General features: G+C 40.5%; 1 protein-coding gene and 1 long non-coding RNA gene across 2 annotated transcripts in view; both read left to right on the top strand.

The window, feature by feature from the left end:
• Positions 1–7,769: 7,769 nt before the first annotated feature.
• Positions 7,770–9,553, top strand: LOC307044563 (uncharacterized protein; the record flags this gene model as incomplete). Its single annotated transcript, XM_079689873.1, has 2 exons — positions 7,770–8,502; positions 8,720–9,553. The coding sequence occupies 2 exons, from the start codon at positions 7,770–7,772 to the stop codon at positions 8,734–8,736; spliced, it is 750 nt and encodes a 249-aa protein (XP_079545999.1). The 3' UTR covers positions 8,737–9,553.
• Positions 9,554–9,815: 262 nt separating this feature from the next.
• The window catches only part of LOC307044809, a 449,985-nt gene continuing 440,573 nt past the window's right edge, over positions 9,816–19,227 (top strand). The window contains exon 1 of the long non-coding RNA XR_013809694.1: positions 9,816–17,098. This is a non-coding gene — a long non-coding RNA (uncharacterized lncRNA). The remainder of the gene's footprint in view (positions 17,099–19,227) is intronic.

Below are 19,227 nucleotides of genomic sequence, written 5' to 3'. Positions count from 1 at the left end.
GTGTTCCACTTCCTCCTTGGTGCATCGGTAACTTTCTCAAAAAAAATAAAGTCAGGAAAACGGATCTGTTTCTCGTGCGCACGAGAAACGAATCCGTTTTTCGGACTTAATTTTTTTTCTCTCTCCATTTTTTTTTTTTTCCATGTCCCTTTAGGGGCTCCGTATTAAAGAGCAACTTGCAGGGTTTTTTTTTTCTACATTTATGCTTAAAATTGCTTGAAAATTACAATTGAAAAAGTGAATGCAGGATTTGATATGTTTTACGAGACATAAGGGCAGGAATTCAGAGGGAAAGGACCAATTTTGAGCTCTGCTCTTAAAAACTGCTTTTTTCTAAGGTCATACGTCAAACGCGTCATATTACATCACAAAGGGGACACATCTGGTTATGGCTAGAAAGGATCCGTCCAGTGTAAATATGACGTCACGTTCTTGTTCTAACTCTCGTTGTAATCGGAGCGGCTCGGCTGTAATCGGAAAGGGTCGGGGTGGGCGGGACGCGGGAAGATCGCGGGAAGATCGAGAAGAGACGTCGTTCTAACTCTCTTTGTAATCAGAGCGGTGTGCGGGACGTGGGAAGATCGAAAAGAGAAGGATGGATGACAGACAAGTTTGTCAGTTTAAATGTCTAGAACATTTAAACACTAGTTTGAGCATACATGAGCAGGAAACAAAGACCACATTTGTATCAACAAAGAAGGACAAATGTTTTGGTAAAAGAGGTGAGTTTATAATTGATGTTAGCTTTTAAACTGTCAGACATTTCAAATAAATGAAGGCAAATAAATAATCAAGTTGTCCTTCTCAGATCTGAAACTGGGAAGAGCAAATAGTGAGTATCTGTGTGTGTGTGTGTGTGTGTGTGTGTGTGTGTGTGTGTGTGTGCGTGTGCGTGTGCGTGTGTGTGTGTGTGTGTGTGTGTGTGTGTGTGTGTGTGTGTGTGTGTGTGTGTGTGTGTGAGCAAGAGAGAGATAAACATTGTTTCGTTTAACTTTAATGCCAATAAAGCCCCATTGAATTTAATATACAGTAGAGAGAGAGAGAAAGAGAGAGACACACACACAGCTTTTCTCCTGTGAGACTGATATTTTACTTGAAAATACAAGTTATTTTATTTCTCTTTTGTAATTGCTCTATTTAGCAAAAAGATCACCGAAAGGACCACACTGGGTTCCCAGGAAGGCGATGTCTGGTGCAAAACACCAAGAAAATGGATTTCCCAGCTACGATCAATGTTGTGCATTTCATGAAGTTCCCTGAAATATAAAGTAGGCACCTTTACTTTATATTTCCTTTCCTAATGATCATGTATTTAATGTCTTTACACAAACACACATGTTTCTGTATTTGTAGATATCTGTCAACAATGAAAAAGGGAAGCGGGAGGCATCCCAACAACTGAATCAGGCACTTAAAGATTACCAGATCAAAGTAAAGACAGTTTGGCTCTTCGCAGCATACTTTCCCAAAATTGAAGAGCATCGAAACCACCCAGTTTTGGGACAGGTCAGTGAAATACATTTGTCATAAAAACAATTTTATTTTAAAAATATTTATTTTAAGAGCATTTCAAACTTGGATTTACCGAGTCCACTCTGCCTCGACTTAAACTTCCGTCTGTCCTTTGCCTTCACAAGAGAAAATATTACAAATATAATGCTTTAGATTTAGATTTAGCATGGTGGCCTCACTGAAGTTTTGATTATTTAATTAGTTAATTTATTTACTAATTTATTAGTTATATAGGTGTATGTGTTTTTTTGTTATATTAAAGAAACCTAGACTGTTCTAATCAATGAAAATAGGTATTGCCAACTGTTTTTTCCCGTTATAAGCAGCTAATGTCCGAGAGCCTGTTGATCCAAGGGTGGAATTATTCATAGAAAGGATCAGTGTTGGGCAAGTTACTTCCAAAATGTAATATATTACATATTACTTATTACTGTCTTTTGAAAGTAAAAAGTTACATTACAAAATTTCTGTCTCTGAAATGTAATGAGTTACCCTACTTTTTAGTTACTTTCACCAAAATAATCGCAAAAGCATGGCTAGGTATTTGAAATGCTAAAATGTAGTTTAGTGCAGCTCATTATACATCCAGTGAAGTGCAATGTGGTATAGCATAACAACTGTGTAGGCCCTTAAGGCTACTAACAACTTGTATTACACGGCTTAGTTGAATACTCGATTCTGATCGCATTGATGGAGGTTTGAAGTAATGTGACATACCTCATACTTAAAACACTTGCAATGTGGAAGAAGGCATTGAGATAACATGTATTGTTTTTGCATCCATTGGATGACAGCTAAATGTTTCAAAATATTATTTCTTATAGATTCCAAAGTCATTCTCTGTGACTTCCATCGCGAGAAGGCGTGGGTTGAACGGGGTGTGCTCACAGGATGAGGTGAGGTGAGGTGAGGTGAGGTCCACATTCTGGTCCTCCAGACAAACACCAACTGCCTGACAAATAAAAAATTGAGGGGGTGGTTCAACACCAAATGGCTACCCCAAGCCAAGGTAGATTAATGTCTTCTGGATTTTGTCCATATCTAGGATTTGTCTTAATAATATACTATCAATATGGTTTAGTTATTTTCAACAATGTCATGTCTTTCTCTTCAGAGATGGGTGAATGTCTACAAGACGGAATCCCTCAAGGTAGCCATCTACACCAACAATGGTGTGGAGAGGCAAAACGAGACCCTCAACTAGGGCTGGGCGATATATCGAATTTACACGATACATCGTGGATTGCACTACATGTGATGTCGTAAATGACCACATCGTGAACATCGAGTATTACTTTGTCAAATCAGTTTCCCGCCGCGGCGAAAGTGAGCTTTCCTTTCTCCCTCATAGACACAGTCACACACGCAGGCACACACGCAGGCCCCGCCCAACTTGCACACACACGCACAGTGAGAGGCATTTGTTTTGAGGAGAGCGAAGGTTAGCTAGTTTAAATGGTTTAAACCTTAGCACAACATGTTAATTTAAAAACGGAACGACTATGGAAGATAGAGGTGCCGAGGCTGACGAACTTGTTCAAAAAAATAACAGCACTGGGTCCGTAATTTGGCGGTAGTTTGGTTACCATAAGGATGACGTTTCTCAAACAACGGTAATCTGTAAAATATGCAGCAAATCCGTTGCCGCCAAAGATAGTAGTACCTCAAATTTGTTCCAACATCTAAAAATCCATCATCCACTACAAAATGAAGAGTGTGTTAAACTCAGAATGTCAATATCTGGTTTCACACAAACGCCTAAGCAACCAGCCAGGATACAAATTACTCTGGCTTCTTCTTTTTCGAAATCAGTCCCGTATGACAAAAAAAGTTCAAAATGGATAGAAATCACGGCTGCAGTGACTCAATACATTGCCAAAGACATGGCCCCAGTCAGTGTGGTAGAAAAGCCGGGTTTTCAAAAACTCGTGAAGACTCTTGACCCAAAGTATAACTTGCCTGGTCGAAAATATTTTGCGGAGAAAGCTCTGCCAGCCTTGTACGTTGAAGTAAGAGAAAAAGTGACAAACCAGCTTACAAATGTGACCCACTTCTCTACGACTACAGATTTGTGGTCTATTAGAACCTGTGAGCCATATCTCAGCTTGACCGTTCATTACGTCGACAACTGGGAGTTGAAGAGTGCATGCCTCCAAACGTCCTTTTTTCCGGAGGATCACACAGGCGTGGTAATAGCGCAAGGTTTACAAGAGGCTCTCCTGTCATGGAATTTACCAGAGGCTCGTCAGGTGTGTATCACCACAGATAACGGGAGTAACATCGTCAAAGCTGTGAGCCTCAATAAGTGGAAAAGACTGCAATGTTTTGGCCACCGGCTGCACCTCGCAATTGGTGAGTAGGCTATCTGTCTGCCTCTTTTATTTTTTTAATATCAGCGATGTTACAACAGCCTGCTAGTAAACACTAAGAATACTTCATAACGTTTTGTGCAATTCATATACATGATGCAACCACACACTATTTGGCCTAAGTTGATTTAAAATTGGACTGAGATTTAGGACTGATTAGTAAAAACTAGGGCCGGGACTCGATTAAAAAAAATTAATCTAATTAATTACTTTAATTACTAAAAACCGAATTAATTATAGTTAATTAATCGCAATTAATCGCATTTTTAATCACATATAAATATTTGACCCGAGAACAGTGAGAAGCAATTTTTTTCACATGGATTTTAGTATACCATTGAATAATGACTGAATACATAAGCTTAAGCAACAAAACATTGTTTATTTTTTTCAAGGTGGTACACTGGCCATAAAGTGTAGCAATAGCATATTTAGGAATATAGTACATTTCAGAGATTCAGGTAGCCTATAGGTAGGCAGACCTTCTGTAAACTATAACACTTTGTTTTTTAAGTAAAACACAATACTTTCAAGTACATTCAGAACATTGGAAACCCTGACTATTAGAAAACATCTCTCTGTTGCTTCAGAGGCCATAACAGACTTTGTTGATTTACCAACAGTTGATTTAAAAAATCTAATACATTTCAGTCCAACTCTCTCAATAACCTTGGCCAAAACAATAAACAGTTCAACATAAAGTGTCAGTTGCACCAACAACATAATAAATAGTTCAACATAAAGTGTACCATTTAAAATAAAATAAAAAAGTGCCAGTGATTGACCTCAATCCCTCCTATTCTTCCAATATCCTGATGAAATAAAATCTCTCTGTTGCATAGGCCACTGTTTGATCAACGCGAATTGGGTGTGGGTCCTTGTACTCCGAGTCGGGCTAACGTCCACGCTAGCTTCCACGCTAGCTGCTATATGTTTTGCATTGAGGTGATACTTGAGGCTTGATGTGCTGCGGTGATATGCAAATTCCTTTTTGCATAATTTGCAAACAACCATGCTCTTATCGATGCCTCCATCCGTCCGTTTTTTAAAACAAAATGTCCCATCCACGGGGCCAACCAAAGCGGTCTCATCAGCTTCTTCGTTCATGTTTGACTATTGTTCACTGTGGTTTGTTGTTGTCTGAAGTCATGAACGTTAGTTGGTGCTCCAGTATAATCGATACCCCTGAAACTCATCCAGTGAGAAACGTTCCGCGGTACAACAATAAGTATGATTAAAATGCGTTAATTTTTTTAACGCGTTAATTTTTGTGTAATTAATTAATCTTAATTAACGCGTTAAAGTCCCGGCCCTGGTAAAAACATTACTCTGCAAAGGTTTTTTCTTTCTGTATTAGTGTCAGTAGATAAACCTACTCAGTCAAGGTAATTATTTGTGATATTTTGTAACCATTTATTTAATAATTTTGTTATGCTTTCTCAGTTAACTTTTTTGTTATTACATGTGCCTATGACTTTTGCACTGTGCTGTATTTAAAAGATATTTGCCAAAAATATTATGGGTGCCAACTCCACGCTGATTGACTGAATTGTTGGATTTCTGTTTCTTTGTCTATATTGTCAGAGAGAAGCATGAAAGACTCCCGCATCGATCGTGCTGTTGGTGTTTGTAAGAAGGTAGTGAGCAGTTTCTCATTCAGCTGGAAAAAGAGGAGAGATCTTGGAACAGCACAGCAAGAGCTAAACTTACCTGCACACCAGCTGATCAGTGAGTCTCCTACCAGGTGGGGCTCCCGAGCCAAAATGATTGAGCGAGTGCTGGAGCAGGAGCGAGCTATCTCACAAGTCTTGGCCGCAGACAAAAAAACAAGGCATCTGGTTCTGACCTGGCAAGACCTGGAAGTCCTTGAGTCAGTGCTCAAGGCCCTAAAACCCCTCCTGGAATTCACCAACGCATTATCAGGGGAAGACTATGTTACAGTGTCTTATGTAAAGCCTGTTCTTCATCTCTTCCACTCCAGCATCTTGGCAATTCAGGATGATGACACTGCACTTACTCAGTCCATCAAAGTCTCCATCCTGGATTATCTGAGGGAGAAATTTGATGACCCTGCCACCAACGACCTGCTGGACATGGCTGGCTTAGTGGATCCCAGGTTCAAAACAAGATACATAGCGGAAGACAAGCTAGAGGAAACCAAGTGCAGAGCCATATCAGAGATGGAGGCAATGCTGTCTGAGTCTGACCAGGGTACAGCTGAGTCATCTGCTTCACAACATCAAGCACCAGCAGTATCAGAGCCACCAAAAAAGAAAACCCTTGGAAGCTTCTTCAAAAGGGCAACAACATCCTCTGCCACATCATCACATAGAGAGCGGAATGAAACAGAGTTGTCTGCCTACTTGCAATCTGCCGATGCTGACAGTGAATCAGATCCCCTGCAGTGGTGGAAGACCCATGAGGAAATGTTCCCAAACTTGAAAAAAGTGGCAAAAAAGTATCTGTGTGTGCCCGCCACCAGTTCTCCATCGGAACGATTATTCAGAACATGTGGGAATATAGTTACATGCCATCGAGCATCTCTCAAACCCGACACAGTTGATAGACTTGTGTTTTTGGCACAAAACCTGTAGATAAGCAGTTAGTACCGACTGCAGACATGGCACAATCTTGCACAAAATACAGCTATTTTTTTGTATATAGTTTTTGACCAAACCAGTTTGACATCATGCACTGGTTTGTTGATTTAAAAGAAAAGATGCACTTTGATTTAAAATGTCTAAAAAGTCCTTTTATTTATGTTACATAAAAATGTCCAGTGACAGTGACTTTACTTTATTATTTTATTATTGCACTTTCAATATGTTTTGATATGGATAAGGGTTTCTGCGCTTTTTCATTGAGCTCTGTTTTTGGCCATAGAAATAGGCAACGGTATGTATGTAGGGTAGGCCTACATTTATTTTAATATGTATTGAATAAATACTGTTCAACTCAACTTTATGATCTACCGCACATTTGTCTCATTATTTTACATTCCCTTTTTTCTAAGTATTTTGTTTTTGTGTGTTGGTTAAAATCGTTTTAATTGAAACCACTAATGAAGACAGAATAAATAACAATGGTTTAATGCAGACATATGTTGCAGGGACTACTAGAATCATAATGTAAACTGTAAACATCAAGGGGTTAAATTATTTTTAAAAAAAATTTTAAAGAGGAAATTTCTGAATATCGCGATATATATCGTGTATCGCGATATAGTCAGTAAATATCGCGATATAATTTAGAGACCATATCGCCCAGCCCTACCCTCAACCACACGTTCCTTGAAGGCTATAAGAACTGCAGTCTGAGTGAACTGCTGACAGTGGTAGTCTCAGACTTACCAGAAGTAAGCACATATTGATCATTTCATTTCTTCCCTTATTACATTGCTTACTATTTTAAACTCATAAATTGTATCTATCATATTGCTTATTTATTTTTAAAGGTACATTGAGCTCAATGTTATGTTCTCCGATGGGTACCGGAAGTACAACACAAACCTTCCACAGTACCTCCAAAACAGGCCACGTGCCATTGCACAACACATCCTGGACAGACACTGTCGGTCACTCGACTACAAAGGAGCCGTCACAGGACGAGAAAAAGGAGTGTTCTGTGTGAAAAGCCTGACAACATCAGCCACACACCTGGTGTCTTTTGGCCGTGGTTCCATCAGTCCATCATGTACCTGCCAAGACTGGCAAAGACATTTACTGCCCTGCACTCACTTTTGTGTGGTGTTCGACACAATTGATGGTTGTGGTTGGGAGAGTCCCAGTGAAACCTACAGGGAAAACCCTATTTTCTCTCGACGTTATTAGCTTAACGACATCCCAAACAGATTCAATCACTCCCACCTTAGAGGATGCCCTTGTCTGCATGGAGGGCACCCCCAACACCCCTGTCGGCACGGAGGACACCCCTGACTGCACGGAGGACACCCCTGACTGCACGGAGGACACCCCTGAGTGCACGGAGGACACCCCTGACTGTACGGAGGACACCCCTGACTGCACGGAGGACACCCCTGAGTGCACGGAGGACACCCCTTACTGCACGGAGGACACCCCTGACTGCACGGAGGACACCCCTGACTGCACGGAGGACACCCCTGAGTGCACGGAGGACACCCCTTACTGCACGGAGGACACCCCTGACTGCACGGAGGACACCCCTGAGTGCACGGAGGACACCCATTCCAAGAACAGTGGTAACCACTCAAAGTCCTCAAGAGATAGGAAACGACAGCAGTGTGGGACCTTATTGCGGGAAATTACTGAGCACACATACCACCTACAGGATGAGACGTTCATGTGTACGGTGATATCAAGACTAAATGATCTTTTGGAGGACGTAAAGCAACACACCCCACATGACAGTAGTTTTCCTCTCACCTTCACGCCCCCCAAACACAAAAGGCAGAAGAGGACCATAACACCTCTCAGTACCAGCCATCGTAGACACCCTTTTTCAGGCCGGGTGGGTCATAAAGCTGAGGTCATGAGATCCAACTACAGAGTGGAAAGCTTGAACAAGATTTTAAAAGCTAAGTCCCCAGAGTCTAATGCGGGAGGAGCATGCAGGGGTACGAAGAGGAGGATAGATGCTTTAGGTAAGAACAAAGTATATTTACTTTTGCCATCTCCTCTATATTCACACAACACAGCCAATCATCCATTCCAATCCTATGTGACATGGCACAGTTCATTTCACTCCAATAGAAATTGGTATAAAAGAGACCATTAGTCTTCTCTTTGTGCTTATTGCTGTGGATAGGTGTTAACTATTTGTGTTGCATTGTATCATATCAAAAGTTGTTTTCATCCAAGGCACCACCGCCAGGTGAATGTTGGAAGCTTGGAGATGAATGGAGCTGTAAAGAGGTGGTAAGTAAAACAATGTTTTTAATCCATTGCATGTGATTGATGTAGTTATAAAAAGTATATCATAAGCTGTCATTACAGTCTAAATATCTAACAGCAAAAGGAGGAGAGTCTGAGGAGAGGAGATGAGGAGAACAGAGGAGAGGAGACAGCAAAAGAAGGAGAGTATGAGGAGAGGAGAACAGGAGAACAGGAGAGAGGATACAGCAAAAGGAGGAGAGTATGAGGAGAGGAGAACAGGAGAACAGGAGAGAGGATACAGCAAAAGGAGAAGAGTCTGAGGAGGAGATGAGGAGAGGAGAACAGAGGAAACAGGGAAAGCAGAGTAAAGAGCAGAGTTGAAAGAGAAGTTGAAAGCAGAGCAAACAGTAGCAGGAGAAGTAGAGCAAATGTAAAAGTCACTTTGAAAAGTATCAGCAAGAAGATCAGAGTTGCATAATGTTATTTTGTTTTATTCGTTACTGTTATATTAATGTTGTATGTTCATTTTTGTACATAGGATAATAAAGATGATCTTAACCTTGAACTCGATTCATGACCTCATTTCATTATTAAAACCATAATATTAAATTACAGACTGGATTCAAATTAGGATCTCCAAATGTGTTGATGTTGAATGTTTGTGATAAACTGAAGGATAAAGTGTTCCTTTATGTGTTGAGAAAATTCCCCTCCTTCTTAAGCCAAGTAAGGTGTTTAAAAAGCCTCTTGGATCAGCTGGAAAATGCATCATCACAAAGCTGAAAACAGCTGTTTCACTTTACTTTTGGAAGATACGTGGTTCTCACAGGACAGAGAAAAAGCTACACATATATAATGATATTATAGAATATGATGCATTGCTGCAGATTAAACTACCCAACGGGATATAAAGGAGGTAAACACATCTACAGCAGTAACATGCAACATACACATTAACGCAGCAGCAATATTAATAGAGAAACATCAGACATAATAGTAAAACACTGAAAGGGAACATTTGATTGCACGAGGAGCTATCTTGGGACTTTTACTGCAACAACGTTGACTTGCCTGTGAATTGAAGGATTATTTGAATTATTTGAAGGATTAAAGTAACGTGTTATGGCAGGAAAGTTAAATCTGGTATATTCATTTTAATGTCACCTTATATATATTCATGTGTGTTAAATTTGAAGGGACAAAGTATCTTTTCCCTCCCCCAATATATTGAGGTGAAGTCCTTGTGTTTTGAGAAGAGATGGGAGCATGGGACACCCTTATTTGGAGATAGTGCCGAAACTCTGGAATGTTTCCCTCGTAAAAGAAGGGTGTGCGCTAAACAATCTTGTAGCAGATGTGTGTGTGTTTTCATTGCAGTAAAATATATGTGCTACAGGATTACTGGTCAACTATACCTCTGTTCTTATTCTTTCATGTGTGGGTACTAAATGGCTACAAACATTGTGGAGAAATTAGCTTGAACATCTTTCATTACTCTATATGAAATGGAAGCAGTTTTTTATGACAGGGACGAGAGAGTTGGGGGAGGGAACACATTCCGAAGAGTTTCAGCATGTCAATTATCAGGGGAATCGACTTGTTTTCAATAGATGTGTGTGGTTGGTTACTTTGTATTAATAATAACAGTATGTGTAAAGGAAGCTGGAAATATACAATGTGAAACCTTTTATTTGAAGTAAAGATGTGAACAATAGCTCAAACAAATGGAAGGGCCATAGGTAGGCCTGTGTGAAGTTTGACTATTTGAAAAGCATCTCTAATACTGCTTAAGAGCATAGGTAATGTGTTCCTCGTTGTTATTTATATGAAAGTAATTAACATGTATTACGTATATTTAGCCAACTATAACAACTATATCTTAAAACATACTTTTAACTTGTGTGTGGTAACCTGAAGGGGGGAAGATGGACCCAGGGACAAAGGGCCATAAAAGGGGTGTGTGCTGGCTACAAGATGTGAACGAGGTTTCTTCTGCTGTGTCGCACTGATTGGGTGCGACAGGCCATGTGTTGGTCTCTGCCAATAAGATGACCTCGGGGGGAAAGCCCGCACACACTTCCTCCTGTGTTTTAGTATGAAAGCCTGTGTTTTCCTTTGGTTCGCGCTCTTGTTTTTCACCGGCCGTTCCTGAGACCTGTCTCACACGGTGGTAGAACCTGAGCCCGGAGTACTCTGCAGAGTGCTTCGTGATTTCTTTGTATTTGTATCGTTACTGTTTATCATTAAAGCAGGATTATTGTTTAACTTGTATTCTGGTGTTTCTTAATCCCTTCCTTTTCACGAATTCACCCAGCTTATCAAACGACACGCGGAGACGAGGTTGGTTTTCAACATCCTTCAAATCTCCAACAAGTGGTGACCCGACGTGTCTGAGTGGGGTGTTTTCGGGGAAGAGACCACCAGCGGCAAGCGGACGAATGGTCCGGAGAAGAGGCCTAGAATAATCTCTGACAACTAAAACGAGGATCCTACAATTGAAAGGTGAGCAGACAAGCCTGTTTCTATCGAAGGTCTGTAATTGGCTAAACTAAATTTTAGAGTTGTCAGAGACATATTCCGGTGTCATAGTTGTTGCGGTGGAATATACAAATACATATTTTAGATAGGTAGGAAAGTTATATAACATAAAAGTGAATCAACGAGGTATGTAAGACGAAGGTGAAAGGCCCCGTACTTTTTTCAGAAAGGAGACGGCTGAAGACTCGTTGGGGGACGTCCAGTGACCGTTTTCAGACGGCATCCAGGAGACGAATCTGAATAACAATTCTTAGGTTCATAGGAATTGAAGTTGAGTTATAAGTAAAATCCAAAGGAGAGTAACGCAACCTTCAAAAAGCAATTTTGAAGTGACCGGACCTCATTAATCCTTTGTTCTGTGGGGGTTGAATCTATAAAGCCAAACGTCACGATAAAGAATTCTGTAAGCCTGGGTTACGTCAGCGTCACATCGTTGAAAGACGGTGTTGAAGCGCGCTGAGAGGCTTGCTAAACTTGTTGGAATAAACATCGGACAATAAAAGCTGAATAGACTGTACGGGGAACATTTTTTCTGTGAATATTTACTGGTAACAGAAACAGCCTAAGTCAGATGAATAGATACGAAGTCATAATGAAAGGAGAATTTCAACGAGAGGAGCGTGAGTTAAGAGCTTACGAGGACAGTGGGTTCAAGCAAAAAAAAAAATTGAATAAAAGGATAGCAGAAGTGTTAATTGTTGAAAGAAGCCCCCCTTTTCCAAAGGAGAGGCTGAGAGCTACAGCAGGGGAGAGAGAAGGGGGTGTCAGTATTTGTCTGTGAGGGTTCCCCCCACCCTTTTTCCTCTCGAGAGCAGCAGCAGCAGCCCGGAGTGTGTCTGCTTGCTTTTTTCTCTAGTGATCTGAAGTTGGAGTGAAATACATAGAAAATTAACAGATCAAGGTGTGATTTGAAGTGGTAGATATATTGAAATAAATAAGAAACAATGATTTGCTGCTATTTAAATATAGTCTTTGAGAACTGATTCATACCGTTGCATTGCGTTGTGAATTTCATGGTATTTGTCATTAACTAAGGATTGTACTTAATTATATTCCAAGGGGAAAATTATATTAAATACAGGAACAAAAGAGTAGAAAGTAAAGAGAAGGTTTTTGTAAGTTTGTCAGAGGGAATCTGTTAATGTTTAAGCATGACAGAGGTCCTGCACAAGGTTTTGCTCCAGCCATCTCACACGGTTACACAAAGGGGTGATTTATGAGAAACTTGTGGTCAGGAGAAATGAGATGTTTTGGAAAGTAGACAGAGAGAGAGAGAAAAGTAAGGTTGTTGCTAAAATATAGAGAGTAAAAGTTATATAAAGTTAACTACTATTCCGGAGAATGTCATATTGTTGAATGAGTAACCTAAAATAAGTGAAGATGGTGAAATAGTTTGATTAAGGATACAACCGGTAACTACTGATTAAATACACAGTGATGGTGTACATGAACATTGAGAGTAGATTAAGTTGTTTTGTTCTTCATGCTTTTCACCAGAAGTCATTTGAATTGTTATTATTTTTAAGTAGTGTTGTTTTGTGTTATATTTCTAGACTATAATGTACCCACATGCATGTGGTTTCTTTGTCCCAGTTCATTTTAAAGTCAGCCGCCTCATGGCTAAATCTATTTGACCCCATGAGGTCAAGAGTCATTCTGTTAGACCACCATCTTGTGAAAGACAAATCATTGTTCTTTTGTCACATTTTGAATTAGAAAAGAGTTCATTTTGCTAGATCAATTTATCTATAAATGTTGTAGTGGGAGTTTTGTGTTTGCTAACATTTTTAGGAACGACAACACTAGGAGATGAGTAAACTCAAGAATCCGTGGAGTGTAAATACATTGAGAAAAACACATTTTTATACTCTAACTTTTTGCACATCATAGACAAGGAGTTTAGACAATATAAATAAATATTCACCAAAAGTAATAAGTAAAATGTAAAGTAGACATGGGCCTACACTTGAGTCAAATTATATTACTGTGATCTGATCAGTGTGCTCTGCAGGTTTACTATTGTTCTAAGTAACAGTGGGATTTAAAATATTGGAGAAAGTATGGAGATGTTCTTTCGTAGTGTGTGAAATATGTGATGCTTGAAACAGGTATTTCAATTTATGGAAGAAAATGGTTTCCTGAAAGAGTCAGGTTGGGTAGATATGTAACAATGGATGAAACAATTTATAGAGGGAGTTTTTGTAATATCATAAGTAGACATTAATGGTGTTGTTTAGATGGCATTTCGCAACTAAGACAGATAGTATGATTAGAAAGAGACAGAGTGGAAAGGGTTGGATTGATTCAATCTCAGTGTGCTAGATTTCTTATGGATAATGCGTCCCGGGACCTGGACTCCCCCTCTGAGTTAGAAAGGCTACGACCCCGTCCCTCCAAGCAGACAAAAGACCCAACCCAAAAGGAGGCTCCTCCTTCTCCATCAAACAGACAGAGAACCGGAGCTGAACCGTCTCCACCTGAGGCATCCAGAACCAAACCGCTTGCTGACATACAGAAATACTCTCATCAGTCCCTCAGACAGGGCATGAAGCTGAGCCACGAGATTTGGCACAGGAGCAGAGTGGGGGACATGAGAGCAGAATCCGCCCTCCATAAAGCAGCAGAGAGACTGTAAAGGGGAGATGAAATGCAAAGCAGTGCAAAGAACAGTGGCATGATGTGGGCTGCAGATGTGACTGGGCCAAAGGCTGCCTAAAACAGTTACAGCGGATGGATTCAAGAGCTGATGGACTGAAGAGAAGACAGAATCAGAGGAGTTGGCATAGTCGATTTGAAGTGAGGAGGTCGGGGTCACGGCTTGAGACAACCAGGGGAGGAGAAAAGGAAAACGGGAATGAGTGAGTTTACACATAAACACACTTATTCACAAAACGCGCATAGAAGACACCACATTTAAAGAACTTGAATTGACTTGATAAATAAGTAAAGATAAAAAGAGGTATTAACCATGAATTAATCGATTGGTAAATTCTAAATAGCAGTAAAGAGGAAACTATTAATGTAAAATGAGAAAATCATCCTAAAAACACACTGAGGGTTAAAGGGGGAGACATGAGGGAAATATGCACTACACTTTAAGCAGGGGGTGTTTTGGAGTAGCACAGTGTAGAACCATATTCTTCAATCTTTCCATCATATTAATAAATTATTCTTCAAGAGATTTTTATTCATGTGTGAATAAAGCAGTGATTTCATTTGTTACAATATTGATTTCACCATTGTGGCATAGTTATTACCATAGGAGGGCTTTAGGATGGAAACTGTTTTTAATCCTTGGTAAAGTAAAGGGTGATGGTTGCATGTTCGGACACCCAAGGTTCCACACACTGCTAAAGAGTTTAACATTGTTTTTAAGTAGACCGGAATTGAAGATAAATGAGGATAATGAGCTATGAAATGCAGAGCTACACAGATCCTAGTAATGTTTTGACTTAAGATAATAGTTATGTACACAAGTTTCTGAATTAGATTTCTTAGACATTTTAATACTACTTAGTTGTAAATAAATTGCAGTAGCAGTAGTACTATTATGAAGTGAGTTTTGTACCAAGTTGCAGGAAATGTGGGAAGCAGCCGTCCCGATGACAAGTTAGAGATATCTGACTTAAGGTGGTAATCGTGAATTGATAAATGATGGCGCTCCATATATGACTGATTTTTGTAGACAAAGGATACTGGCCTATGCTGAAATATCAAAGTCTCTGCAGAGCACGACACATGGCCAATGAAACTGAGAACAAATGACCTTTGACCCTGACTGACAGTGTGACTTGAGAACAACACTATCAATGACTGACTCTGGGGCTGACCAAACTTGACTTTACAACCTGACAGTGTGGGTGTGAATGAATTTCTGCATGTGATCAGTGTAACTGCATGATTCTAAAACAATAACTAACCGAGCATGTCTTTGGACTAATACATTATTTTGGAGCTCCATGGGAAACACAGGTTTCCTACAATTCCACACATTTGGAAAAAAGCACATGTGACCCGTTTCTAATTCCCACAGGAGTTGGCGGTTTGCAAATGTAAAACTCAAACTAAAATCTAAAGATTCTGTTTCTTTTAGGACTGCCAGCTGGAAATGAACACTTATTTTCCCTGGAGTGTTTACTGTGAAAGATGATGGATATACTTTTGTGAATGATGTTTGGTATTTTCTTATAACCACTGGTTACCTGAAGGTTTTCTTCCCATACAGGATTTTATTACACATGTTTACATGTGTAAAAAGGGGGAGTGTGGGATATTTTCATTTAGGGACTGGAAGAAACCTGCCGCCCCAACTCAGATGTTCAATCTGACCATTGATTGACAGTTTTAGATTTAACCTGCTCCATATCTGGGGATAAGATAATGTTTGATTAATGTTGACATGTTTATAATATTGATTGAGTTATAACAGGTAACACAGATGCAGAATCAGTGGCCAAGGGGCTACTGAGAGAGGTAATTCCAGAATGAGAATGAGAAGGTGAACTGTGATAATGAAAACAATTTGGTAATATTTCAACAGGTATTAAAGTAACTGAGGTTTGAAGTGTAGAAAGAACATATTACAGCTAAGTTAAAACATAGTAATGTAATGAGATATAATTTAATTTAGACAACATCTTGTAACTAGCCTGGTAAAGAAGTAAAAGCCATAGACTGTTTAGATCATTATGGGGATGTACATTTAATTTAAAGTCATAATAGAAAGACATTTGAGGACAGTATGTTGGATTTCTGTATTCATTTTTCAGCTTGATAATATCCAAGCAGTGACAGGTAGAAGCAGTCTCGCCTGGAAATTATTCACTTTGTCAGTATCATGATTTTAGTTGTTTTTAATCCATAACATTAGTGTGTTCCATTACCAGAGACGTTAGCAGTTCATATTATATTTAGATTTTAAATGGGATCTCAAAGATTTCATTTATAATAACACAGATGCTTGTCAGGAATTCAGAGCTATTGAGATATGTTATTTAGTTCACCTGAAGATGTTGGGGTTTATTTTGTTGACACAGGCCAAGTATTAGAATTCTGAAGTGGCCTACCAGCGGTGGGTCAAACACCTGAGGGCCCAGAAGCCCTGAGCGTAGACTTGAGGGGTGGGTATCAGATTTCTCCACACAGGTTGCTGACGCCAAAAGGGGGACCCGAGGAGCAGGAGGCCGACACAGCGGAGTTCGTCTGGCTGAAGGTCGTCAGGCCTACGTGACTCAACCCCAGGTTCTCCGGCCTCTACAGAGTGACCCAGAGGACATCTCATGCCGTCCGCCGAGGAGCAAAGGGGGACATCTGGTACTAGAGCCAGTGTGCGGCGAGGAACACTCCGGCTAGGACCTTGGAGGACATCAGGATGGACCTGGCTATCGTCAACGCGGACATCCCTACAGCAGACGACTTGGAAGCAGGCATCAGCGGACTGGAGGAGAAGGACCTCGCGGACATCCCTACAGCAGACGACTTGGAAGGAGGCGTCAGCGGGCTGGGGGACTTCTCGAGGCAGCAGAGGAGTCTACTTCTCTCTGATCAGATTCATCAGTTCCACCTTTGAAGGAAAGGCCGCATCTCCCCCTCCCTATCAGCTGCCCTTGTTGGCGTATTCCGCTGAGGGGGGGGGGGGGGCCCTGATGATTCAACAACACGCAAGGATGCTGCTTTCTGGCACTCAGGCTCTCACTCTGATAGTTTATTCATTGTCATTGGAGGTTGTTTTCTGTTCTCAAGGGTTTAATGAAGGGGGACAGACACAGTATTAAAGAAGGACAGTAGTTTTGTTTCAAATGTCTTATGTGTGTTGGTCTCGTTAATGCGAGACCAAAAAGGGGGAATTGAAGGATTATTTGAATTATTTGAAGGATTAAAGTAACGTGTTATGGCAGGAAAGTTAAATCTGGTATATTCATTTTAATGTCACCTTATATATATTCATGTGTGTTAAATTTGAAGGGACAAAGTATCTTTTCCCTCCCCCAATATATTGAGGTGAAGTCCTTGTGTTTTGAGAAGAGATGGGAGCATGGGACACCCTTATTTGGAGATAGTGCCGAAACTCTGGAATGTTTCCCTCGTAAAAGAAGGGTGTGCGCTACACAATCTTGTAGCAGATGTGTGTGTGTTTTCATTGCAGTAAAATATATGTGCTACAGGATTACTGGTCAACTATACCTCTGTTCTTATTCTTTCACGTGTGGGTACTAAATGGCTACAAACATTGTGGAGAAATTAGCTTAAACATCTTTCATTACTCTATATGAAATGGAAGCAGTTTTTTATGACAGGGACGAGAGAGTTGGGGGAGGGAACACATTCCGAAGAGTTTCAGCATGTCAATTATCAGGGGAATCGACTTGTTTTCAATAGATGTGTGTGGTTGGTTACTTTGTATTAATAATAACAGTATGTGTAAAGGAAGCTGGAAATATACAATGTGAAACCTTTTATTTGAAGTAAAGATGTGAACAATAGCTCAAACAAATGGAAGGGCCATAGGTAGGCCTGTGTGAAGTTTGACTATTTGAAAAGCATCTCTAATACTGCTTAAGAGCATAGGTAATGTGTTCCTCGTTGTTATTGATATGAAAGTAATTAACATGTATTACGTATATTTAGCCAACTATAACAACTATATCTTAAAACATACTTTTAACTTGTGTGTGGTAACCTGAAGGGGGGAAGATGGACCCAGGGACAAAGGGCCATAAAAGGGGTGTGTGCTGGCTACAAGATGTGAACGAGGTTTCTTCTGCTGTGTCGCACTGATTGGGTGCGACAGGCCATGTGTTGGTCTCTGCCAATAAGATGACCTCGGGGGGAAAGCCCGCACACACCTCCTCCTGTGTTTTAGTATGAAAGCCTGTGTTTTCCTTTGGTTCGCGCTCTTGTTTTTCACCGGCCGTTCCTGAGACCTGTCTCACACGGTGGTAGAACCTGAGCCCGGAGTACTCTGCAGAGTGCTTCGTGATTTCTTTGTATTTGTATCGTTACTGTTTATCATTAAAGCAGGATTATTGTTTAACTTGTATTCTGGTGTTTCTTAATCCCTTCCTTTTCACGAATTCACCCAGCTTATCAAACGACACGCGGAGACGAGGTTGGTTTTCAACATCCTCCAAATCTCCAACAGAATACAAAATAAACCAAAGTATTGCTGATCTACAGTGTTGTCATTCTTCTTTCAACAGCAGGACCGCTAACAACCTATTTCAACAATCACACTCCCTGTAATTTACATACTTAATATAGTTTAGTTTCTCGCCACCCCAAACGTAAACATTCAGCCACGTGACTGCGCTTCCAAGCCGCTCCGATTACAACGAGAGTTAGAACGAGAACGGGACGTCATATTTACACTAGACGGATCCTTTCTAGCCATAACCGACACATCTCCGCTCTCTGACCGCGGGAATAGTTAGTAGTTGTGTTGAGCGGTTGTGTTTTAGTGAGCTGGTATTTTTTCCGGTAGTTTTACATTGTATTTCACCATTTGTAATCATGGTGCAGTATTGTGTTTGTGCAGGTTGCACAAATACCAGCCTGTCAGGACATCGAGTCCACTATTTCCCTAACAGGAAAAAAAGCTAGTTAGCTTTCGGTCCTGGGTTCGTTTTGTGCAGACAAAGAGACGGGACTTCAATGCTCCCCCCCTTCGTTGCTCTCTCCCCCCCCCCTCCTTCCCTGCTCTGTTATGGATCAGTATCAACAGTCCTGCCAGTAACTTTACTATATTATCAATGCTACTTTAGTTATAGCCTGATATATGATAACTAACTTTACAATGTTGTGATGTGACGTTAGCCAACATTCTGTAGCTAACGCCGATCACTCACAAAGATAGCTGCCCCTTCCCTGCTCTCTCTCTCCCCTCCGGTACAGCTCCGAAGGTAGTGTGGAGTTGCATTAGGTAACGTTTATCAGGAAACCGTATTACATCTCTCCCC

This window comes from Notothenia rossii, assembly GCF_949606895.1.
Source record: "Notothenia rossii genome assembly, chromosome: 6".
In the NCBI taxonomy this organism is placed as follows: Eukaryota; Metazoa; Chordata; class Actinopteri; order Perciformes; family Nototheniidae; genus Notothenia; species Notothenia rossii.
This window is presented reverse-complemented; position numbering and strand designations above follow the sequence as displayed.